The 10,972-nt window shown below is 39.3% G+C and overlaps 2 protein-coding genes across 2 annotated transcripts in view; both read left to right on the top strand.

Annotated features, from left to right (window-relative positions):
- LOC110297997 (olfactory receptor 52B4-like) overlaps positions 1-782 on the top strand; it is a 5,969-nt gene extending 5,187 nt beyond the window's left edge. Inside the window, exon 3 of the mRNA XM_021167056.1 lies at positions 5-782. Within this exon, the coding sequence (XP_021022715.1) occupies positions 5-782 (778 nt within the window). The remainder of the gene's footprint in view (positions 1-4) is intronic.
- Positions 783-6,898: 6,116 nt separating this feature from the next.
- LOC110297998 (olfactory receptor 52B4-like) lies at positions 6,899-7,843 on the top strand. The gene has a single exon (XM_021167057.1). It carries the CDS (start codon positions 6,899-6,901, stop codon positions 7,841-7,843), a length of 945 nt encoding a protein of 314 aa, XP_021022716.1.
- Positions 7,844-10,972: the final 3,129 nt, after the last annotated feature.

Genomic DNA, 10,972 nt, shown 5'->3' on the forward strand with positions numbered 1-10,972 from the left:
CCAGTCTCCATGGACCCATGTACCTCTTTCTCTGCATGCTGGCGGGGGCAGACATTGTGCTCTCCACATCCACAGTTCCCCAGGCCTTGTCCATCTTCTGGTTCCACACTGGGGAGATCTCCCTGGATCGCTGCATCACTCAGCTCTTCTTCATCCACTCCACCTTCATCTCTGAGTCTGGGATCTTGCTGGTGATGGCATTTGACCGCTACATTGCTATTTGCTACCCACTGAGGTACACCACTGTTCTCACAAACTCCCTGATTGGGAAAATCGGAGTGGGCATTTTTCTGAGAAGTTATGGTACAATTTTCCCTATAATATTTCTTCTGAAAAGACTAACTTTCTGCAAAAATAATATTATTCCACATACCTATTGTGAACACATAGGCTTGGCTAAATATGCTTGCAATAGCATCCGAGTAAACATTTGGTATGGATTTTCTGTCCTAATATTAACAGTGGTCTTAGATGTTGTGTTAATTTTTGGTTCCTATGTGCTGATCCTCCATGCCATCTTCCGCATGCCTTCCCAGGATGCTCGCCACAAAGCTCTCAACACGTGCGGCTCCCATGTCTGCATCATTATCCTCTTCTATGGGCCTGGGATCTTCACGACGCTTACACAGAGGTTCGGGCGCCACATCCCACCTCATATCCACATCCTGCTGGCTAATGTCTGCATTCTGGCTCCACCTATGCTGAACCCCATCATTTACGGAATCAAGACCAAGCAAATCCAGGAGCAGATGGTTCATGTCTTGTTTACAAACCATAAGTGAATTTGATTCAAAAGCTCAGTTTTTGGCACCTACAGTTTTCTGTTGAGTGATCTCTTGAGCTGGTAGATGGGACATGTAAGCTGACACATAGCTCGGTGGGTTCTGCATCAGAACAACTTTACAGGGAAGGCTGAAGAATGTACTCTTTGGTTCAACCCGTGAGAATACTGCCATGTTCTCACATAGTGGACTGACAGGTACCTTCTGTTGCAGACCCTGGGAACGCTAGGGTTGTGTCCAGTCACCATGGTCCCTGACGCTAGCATGAGGTTTGGAAGTAGAACGAGTAAATGAGATCACTCTGTTGTTTTGGAATTTGCTCCATGGAGTTTCTCCAGTTCTGAGACATTTATGATTTCTCCAGACAACCACACTTCATTCTTTCATGCCCTTCATTGTAGTGAAGTGACATCCAGGATCAGTGACTCCTGGGCTCTGCGGTCATTTCTTTTTATATTAAAACTTACTTAGACTGAGTGCATGTGTGTAGCTGGGGGGGTGTAAGCTATGCGGTTCATGTTTTGAAGACCAACCTTGAGCAACCTGAATATGATGACTTGTTTTGAGAGAAGAGTTCTGTGGTTCCTGAAGGGCTGGTGTCTGCTGGAAGAACATTAAGGACGTCAGGCTGTGCATTTCACTCATCTTAGGAGACACTGAAATCCTTCAGGTACCAAATCTGGCTTTTATGTGGATGCAGAGGACCCAGACTCAGGCATGCATGTTTTCTGTCACGAGCACTTTATATCCTAAGCCACATCACCAGCCCCTATGCTTATAAGTTGACAAAAATTAACAGCTATATTTGGTTCTATGGAAGACTGATTTCAGTTTTCCTTATGGCTACCAAAATATCGGGAGGCTCAAGTCTTATAAAGACAGCATAGCATTTGCATATTACCTATGCATGCTATCTCATATATTTTAAATTTTCTCTGGATTATTGAGACACGTAACACTCAACACAGTATTATTAATCTAAATACTATGAAAACAATCTCTACATGGCATTATTTAGGGGGTAGTGATAAAAATTACAAGATCTGCATATGTCTAGTATAAAAACATTTCTGCCCCAAATATTTTTTGTTATTGGTTGAATCCTTTGACATAGAATCTATAAATAAGGAGGGCTGACTATGTATATAAACAAATTTTTATATATTGACAATGTCTAACAAAATTTAAAATATATAAACATTATAGAATGACTGCCATGCACTCTCTTCTTCACAGAGAACATATTTAATGTTAAGTGTGCTTGAAAGAAATATGTTGTAGTTGAAATTCCAGTGGTTTTGGTGTTTTCCCCTTTCTATGCTCCTTCCCCACAGCAGAGTTATGCAGCCAGAGACAATGAAGTCTGAGGAGTTGAGGAAAGACTCTGATTCAAAGAACCATGCAAAGAGCTGAGTTCAGGCGCTAACAAAGAGCAAGAGGAGCAGATTCCACTCAAGTAGCTCAGACTGACTCAGGCTAGACAGCATAGAACCTGCTGAAGAGTAGCTGAAGCCTTCCACTGCAGAGGCACTTGTACAGTCATATGGAGCAAATGCCCTTTCTCTTTCAACCCCAAACTCCACGCTTCTGAATTTCAAATATTCAAGCAGAATACTAACAGAGTAAAATAGCTCAGGGGGAGGGGATAGGGTTTTTTTCCAGAGGGGAAATGAGGAAAGGGGATAACATTTGAAATGTAAATCAAGAAAATATCTAATAAAAAGGAAATGTGTACTATCAAAAAAAGGAGAAATTTTAATATTCAAAATAAATAGTTTTTAATGGGGCTGGGGAGATGTGCTTCTGTTGCAGAGGTCCTGAGTTCAGTTCTCAGCACTCATTTCATACAGCCCACATATAATTCTGGCACCAAGGGATCTGTTACTTCTGGCCTTCATAGGCATCTGCACACATCTGTGCAAAGTGCCCTTATTTACACACACACACATAACTGAAAAATTAATAAAAATTGAAGATAATAGTTATTAACTTATAAAACATAACAGAAAATTAAAGTAGAAATCATGAGAGTAAAAAGAAAATAAAATAGCATAATAGTAAAACCACAAGTACAACAAATGCGTTATATAATTATGTGTAAATATTCTAAAGGATGACTTAAGAATCTGAGGCAAGCAGTCAACTAGCATTGCTTTATACATCCTACCAGTAGGAAGAATGTCATAAGCGCTGAGTCAGAAAAATTATCTGTACAAAAATGAGAAAACCTATACTGTGGAAACACTACCCAGTTGAATGCCAATGTTGCCATGTTCATAAAAATAAAAGTGGACTTTTGTTACATAGTAATTGTCCCTGAACTGTAATGCTTCTTCCTAGGAGAAGGCTTTTAAGTCTCAGGGAGTAAACAAAATTTACAATTTCAGGAAAGTCACAAGTTGTTGGAAAGTCACAAGTCTCAGGAAGAACCCCAAATTTACAGGATTCACAAGGTCCCTGCCAAGGTTATGTAAATGGTCAACAACTACTGGGGAAGAGAGACTCTCTGTTCTGTCAAACTGCCTGCCAGTCAGGCAGTGAGCTTCAAGGATGCAGATTTGTGAATCTCACTCCTACTGGGTTGGGTTTTTGTGGCCTCCATCCTCCCCCATCCTATTAGTAACCTCATTAACCGTGTTCATTTTCAGTGTTGGACTTTGGTGGAATCACTTCTTTTGCCTGCCGTCAGTGACCTGTCAGTTCTGAGTCAATGTCTGTTCTCATTTCCCAGGAAAAATCACAGAGCAACTTCAGAAGAAGGGCTGTGACCCGGCTCATAATCATTATGCTCTGTATTCTCCAGAGAACCATCAGTATTTGACCTCTTCACTAAAGGGCACAGCCTTAAAGTCCATTGAGAGTACTGAAACGAAGAGCAGTCAAATCCAGTGTCATGGCGACAAACTTCCACCTGTCACCTAGTGAAAATCAGTGGTCCAATTTGTTTTCCTTAAAATTTTATTTTCCTTACAGAGGAGTAAAATTCCACTGTGTATCCATGTTATATCTTCATGTTCTAATCGTCTGTTGGTGAACACCTAGGGTGTCCCTACCTCCTTGCTGTGAACAATACAGCAACAACAAATATTTGGGAAAATGGATGGCTTTGGAAAGTGTTAACATTAAGGGTGATGAGACAGGCTCAGAAAAGCCAAAGCTTCAGACTCTGTGCGTATGCAGATCCTGATTTTTAATGATTAATGTTAGACGTATGTGAGTAAGAGGGTATGAGAATGGGTGTAGGTTATGGAACTAGACAGGAGGCCATGGATGGGTGTTGAAGGAAGAGCAGACAAAGGTCACATGGGACATGAATATGGGAAGAATGGTATGGGGGTGAGAGGGAAGGAAACAACAGGCACAAAGGTTGTTTTAAAACATGTGGTGGCTTTCAGCTTAGTTTTTTTAATTTTGATTTTAATTTTTCATTTTTAATGGGATTTCTGAGTGTATGAGCGTGTGAGTCTCTAAATTGGCTTTCCTCCTTCTGTTTGTTTGTTTTGTCCCATTATAATATGTTAGTTTTTGGTTTATCTTATTTTATTATTATCTCTTAGCAGTCTATTTGTATTCTAATGAGAAACAGAAAGGGAGTGGATCTGGATGGGAGGAGAGGTGGAGAGGAACTGGGAGGAGTAGAGGGAGGGAAACCATAATCGGGCTATACATGTGAGCTGGCACACGCCTTTAATCCCAGTACTTGGGAGGCAGAGGCAGGCGGATTTCTGAGTTCGAGGGCAGCCTGGTCTACAAAATGAGTTCCAGGACAGCCAGGGCTATACAGAGAAACCCTGTCTCAAACAAACAAACAAACAAACAAACAAACAAACAAAGGAAAAAATAAATGAGAAGAGAATGCCATAATAAAATCTAGTACTTTGTGTGCTAAATAAATAAAATAATTAAACATAAAGTAAAATAATATAAATAACATAAATAAAATAAATAGAATGAATACAACTCAAGAAAATCAAGGATACAGACTAGATGTTCATCAACAGATAGTGAAAATGTGGTGGGGTCATACAACAGAATTTTACTCAATTGTAAAGGAAAATGAAATTTGAAGAAAAATTGATGCATACCTCATTTTCACTACAGGATATGTCAAAATATTTGACCATTGTTTTATAACTAGACAGGGATTAACAGTCTGAGAGGCCATTAACAATAGACTTTCTTCTTCATAACTCACTTTGGACCCCGTCGCCCATAACCGTGGTGACAGTAAAGAGAGAAACATTGCAGTTGCCCTTCCCTAAGATTTTAAGTTATCCTATGAAATGGCGAAGGTTTCAGGGCTTTGCTGGGACCCAGTAAGGGAAAGTTACTTCCTTCAGCGCAAAGGGATTTCCACTCTGGGATCTACTTGAAATATGGCCTTCTGATTTGCCCTAAGCATTAGAACATTACATACATCATTCCCTCCCTTATGAAGTACTCCAACTGAGCCTGTCAATCACTCCTCAGAAAGACATGCTAAAGACATGGGCAGAATAATTACACCTTCAATGAAATAACGTGCTTCCCAGAAGCCCCTGCTGCCATCCAGCTGCTTGCAGGTCTTCACTTACTGCCTGTGTTTTGGAGTCCTAACTCAGAAAGTTTAACTTTTCCTTTCCTTCTGTTTTTTGGATACGGGTGGGCATTCCCATTCTTTCTTTGAAGTCTCCAACGCATCCTATAGCTGTGATGGACCTACTTGTTGAGCTTCACTGCTGAACCTGCCTGGTGTCTTGGCTCCTAATGCAAAAGGCCAGGCTATCTCTTTCCTCTTAACCGTCTCTCTCCTCCCGGAAGCTGCCAAGATTACAGCCTGCCAGGCTTGTTGTTTCACTTCCAGTTTTTCTTACAGGCCTCTTGCCTTCCTTTGGGTTCATTTTTAAATTCTTTGGAGACAGCAATTGAAATGTTTGCTTACTAGGAAGAACACATATCTCGGTCTTCTCCAGAGATGGAGGAGAAGGTGGTGGTGTGCTGTAATAATGAGACTCCATATATAATGGGGGAGCTTGGAAATACAGCTCTAAATTTGATCTCCCTGGTGTGGTAGCTTCCCTTGGGGCCTTCAGCCAAATTTACAAAAAGCCTCTGCTCCTTCTAACATTGAGTCTTAGTGACCGTATACTATTCTATGCTATAATGATTGCAGTAGAGGCAAGAGATTTTTTTTGGTGAAACAGACATGTAGCCCAACAAGACTAAAGGGTTCTGGGTCTGAGGTAAGTGTCCAAGAATACAAGGGTGTTTGGACTTCAATCTGCAGAGAAAAGTGTAGAACCACAACTCTAAGTGACTCAGTGTAGAGGACAGAGTGAGGACTGGGAGGGGAGAGAGGAAGGCTGTGGAAGACTATCTGGATCTTAAGTGTCTAGGATCTCTGACTCCTTCCTAAAATTTGCTTAGGCCCCAAGCACTGTAAATATCCTGCTCCTTTTTACATGCTAGATTCTGGAATGACACAATGAAAAACAGAGTTCAAAAATCAATTAAGATCAAACTAAGTGAAAAGCAATTAAAGTAAGGCTTTGCTGTTTTGTCATCCAAAATCAGGGGCTGCCCTGCCCCTTCCAGGAGTTTCTAGCTCTTCCTACTTAAAGCATACAGTTATGGGCTTCATTTGCATATCATTCTCTTCCTGCTCCTGTTCAGGAGGGCGATGCATGTAGCTGGGTTGGGCCCCCTCTAGCGTTTATATACCTCTTTGAATTTTTGTTACCGCATCTAGACTTCTGTGGATATATTTTTAGTCTCTGTGTGCTGTTGATTGACTTCTGGTAGTTGATGTCCACATAGGAATCGGGCCAAATTACATCCTTCACTTTAGCAGACCAAATTACTTTCCCCCTTGTGGTCGCATACATTTCTTATTGTACACTAATGTGTTTAGTTAGCATATTATTTCAGTTAGTGATGTAAAACTCTATCTGAATGTAGTATTTCTATCTCCTCCAAGATACAGAACATAGCTTATTCAGTTGTTCATCTAATGTAGTTCCAGGCACACCAGCAGTGAAAAACAATTAGGAAGTACTATGTGACTCTGGTATCATCAAAAAATACCTTTGAACACAGTATGAGCTTTCAGTTTTCTGTGAAAGGTCATCTGTATCAATATGGGTACTGTAAACCATACGGTTATTAGTCACACAGTCTTCCATTTGCTGGGCATCCCCGGCCTAGAGGACCAGCACATGTGGATTTCCATCCCCTTCTTCATTTCCTATGTCACTGCCCTGCTTGGGAACAGCCTGCTCATCTTCATCATCCTCACAAGGTCCAGTCTCCATGGACCCATGTACCTCTTTCTCTGCATGCTGGCGGGGGCAGACATTGTGCTCTCCACATCCACAGTTCCCCAGGCCTTGTCCATCTTCTGGTTCCACGCTGGAGAGATCTCCCTGGATCGCTGCATCACTCAGCTCTTCTTCATCCACTCCACTTTTATCTCTGAGTCTGGAATCTTGCTGGTGATGGCATTTGACCGCTACATTGCTATTTGCTACCCGCTGAGGTACACCACCGTTCTCACAAACTCCCTGATTGGGAAAATCGGAGTGGGCATCTTTCTGAGAAGCTATGGTACAATTTTCCCTATAATATTTCTTCTGAAAAGACTAACTTTTTGCAGAACCAACATTCTTCCACATACAGCTTGTGAGCACGCTGGCTTGTCCAAATATGCATGTAATGACCTCCAAGTGCATATATGGTATGGGTTTTTTGTCTTAATGTCAACAGTAAATTTAGATGTTGTGTTAATATTTGTTTCCTATGTGCTGATCCTCCGTGCCGTCTACCGCATGCCTTCGCAGGATGCTCGCCACAAAGCTCTCAACACATGCGGCTCCCATGTCTGCGTCATCATCCTCTTCTACGGGCCTGGGATTTTCTCAACACTCAACCATCAGTTTGGATACAAGATCTCAACTGGTGTTCATGTCCTGCTTGCCAATGTTTGCATTCTGGCTCCACCAATGTTGAATCCCATCATCTATGGGGTCAAGACCAAACAAATCCGAGACCAAGTAACTCATGTTTTGTTTCTGAAAGTAATATGACTTTCAGAACAGAAACTAAATTACTGTATTCTCATTACTCTAGTCACATAAGAGGGAAACACTAACAGTCCTGGTAGGTGAGAGACATTAAGCCACAAAATTTATTTGAATAGCCCTCTTTCTGAATAAATTCTGCTAGGGGAGTTTTGATATGCTTTCAAGGTCTCAGATCAGTAATGAGATTGGCATACTTGGGTGTCAGTGACTTTTCACATTCAGAGTCTGAGAAATATATTCATTTTTTAAAATTCAAGTTCTAGTTCATAACCTGTAGATATGTATCCCAGCAGAGAACTGTAGATGACTGCTGGATTTCTTGAATATCAAACTAATTCCTATTTTTCTTTCTATGTTGACCATTCCTCTATGTGTTTCCCTTCTGTTCTGCTCTAATATAAATTTTTATTTCTTATAGGCTCATTTCATCTCCATATATATTGCTATTCAAAAGCAGCATTCAAGAGAAGATAAAAAAATCTCTGGGACCCCTATATGATAGCAGAGTCAGTCTTTCTGTCTCTGTGTCTCTCTATCTGTCTCTTGTCTCTGCATCATTCTCAATCCACTCACTTTCTCTGTCTTTCCTCTGTACCCTGCTTCCCATCTTGTTATTGCCTCACCACAACAAAAAGTCTGGAAAAAGTTATGTCTTCATTATTTGTTGGCTGTCTTTTCTATTCTTGGTGACACACTACTGTCACACTTTCCTCCTATATCAATGACAATATATGTCACTGGGATAATGTAGCCAATTGTAGGAACACAGTCAAAAGAATGACTCATGATGAACAGTGCCTTGGTGAACTGAGAGAAGCTTGAGTTAAAAAGGCAGAGTGCCTTTCCCCTCAGGTGCATCTTGTTCCCTGAATTGGTCTTGGATGTGCTTTTGTGCCTCCTGTGACAAACATTTACATTCAGTTTATACATACGATATATTTATTTTTGTTGGAGGTCAAATCATAGTTATAGAATCCAATCTGGGCAGTACACCCTGAATCTGGATATAGCCTTTTGTACTTCTCTAAATATAATCTATAGTATGTTCCAGACAATTGTATTTAAAATGGTCTGTCCCGAGAAAGTTCTGGGAAAGGACTACTCTGTTAATATTAGGTCTGTGCTTACTGGCATTTATTTACATGTTTTTTTTTTCCTTTCTGAACTCAAACAATCTTCCCTTGGATCACCACTCTCGTTGTTACACTCATGTATAAAAGTACACTGAACCTGAAGAAATGTTGTCTACAACATTAGACTACAGTCTTCCCCTTTCTTTCAGATCCTCAGAGACATCTACACAGACGAGACAACAAATTGACAGTCAGTCACATGAAGTGGTGACAGCATTGACAAACCTTCTCTCTTTCTGCAAAATTGTCACCCATCGTATGTCAGATGACATAATAGAAAAAAATCATTGTAAAAATCATCTACTCTTTTTTATAGACATATTCATTAATAGTATTTTCTAAATATATTTCTACTATCCATATGAGTAAGTTAGATTATATTCTACCAATACTTCTCAGTACAGCTATGTGGACTCACCCTCATGCATAAAATACCAACCTCTATGGGTATTTTTAGTGTATACTAGCTGAAACTCTATATATTTGCTATTAATTCTTGATTATTGTTTCATAAAAGTTTCCAGTTAAAATTCTCTGACCTGAAAATTTACTTTCCTGGCATTGGTAAAGTACAAATTAATTTTTTCACATTTAAAAGAAATTAAAATAATTAATTTTTTCTTAGTTCAGGTTTGAGTTTGTGATTTTCAAAGAACTGGTCCTGACATTTAAACTGTTAGATTCATGAGCATAAATTATTCATATTATCATCTTTTGGTTTTATTAACACTCACTCACCACACATTTTAATGGTGTTCAATGTGATGTTTCAGTACATGGATACTGAATGCACTGGCCAGCTCCTTCTTCCTCATTCCTTCACAGCCTCTAGCAATCATCGTATCCCTTCAGGCTGACTTTTTAATTCCCATGTAACCTTAGGATATTTTCTTCACTCTAAAATTTTGTTATTATTCATTCAGATATTCTTCTTGATTTTGATTGTTTGCTTTTTAGATCTATTTTTTCAAAAATAGACATTAACAAATAAACCTTAGGAAAACAAAGAAAACTGATGCATAATCGGTAAGCTGAGTATGTCTCTCTGCTTATTTAGTTCCTTATACAGTTGCATCTTTCTGGGCATGGGATGCAAGCTTCCTCCCTGTGATATCATGTAGTATGATACTTGTTATATATAAAGAACAGTGCCTTTTCTTCATATCTCATAGGGTGAGTTCAGGAACAGGCAGACTAAACCTATAAAAATACCCTTTTTTTTGGTCATGGATGAGAGAAGGGTAAGATTTTTCACAGTTGAGTTGTCTGTATTAACTTCATCAAAATAGCTTCTTTTGAGTTTGTTATCCATGGATCTGTTGTGGTGTATTCATTGAACACAGTGAACACAAGGTTCCACAGACACCTTCCTTCACGTATGTCAGGTACTTTTACTCTAGTTACTCCATCCCCTCAGATTCCTTCTTTTTGCCCTTCCCACCAGTCATACATTTACCTGTTCTTACTGACTTTCATGTCATATACATTCATAGTCATATATGTCACATACATGTGATTTTATATATCTAAAATCTAGGATTCACAGATGAGAGAGAAAAAGAGATATTTGTCTTTTTGAATCTGACTCATTTTGCCCAATATGATGGTCTCCAGTTGTATTCATTTCTCTGTGATTTCATCCTTTTATGGCTGAATGAAATGATGTGTGTATATATACACCACATTTTTCTTTATTCATCATATGTTGATGGACAACTGGGCTGATTCCACTAACTTGGCTGTTTCTTATTTTAGATCTCTGTCTTCTGCCCCTAACCTCTATGACTCAACCTCTTTATTATTTTTGTGATTTTTTTAAAAAAAATCACATGGGGAAATATTTTCCTAACTTGTAGTTGATTTTTACTAATGATCTTTACTGCTGTCTAACAAACTGGTCCACTAAAACATTGAATCTTATTTTATATATATATATATATATATATATATATATATATATATATATATATTTATTTATTAGGTATTTTTCTCATTTACA

This window comes from Mus caroli, chromosome 7 (assembly GCF_900094665.2).
Source record: "Mus caroli chromosome 7, CAROLI_EIJ_v1.1, whole genome shotgun sequence".
NCBI classification, from domain to species: Eukaryota; Metazoa; Chordata; class Mammalia; order Rodentia; family Muridae; genus Mus; species Mus caroli.

Bases quoted from the DNA above. Each gene is read 5' to 3' on its own strand.
- LOC110297998 (XM_021167057.1), top strand. From the start codon at position 6,899: ATGGGTACTGTAAACCATACGGTTATTAGTCACACAGTCTTCCATTTG.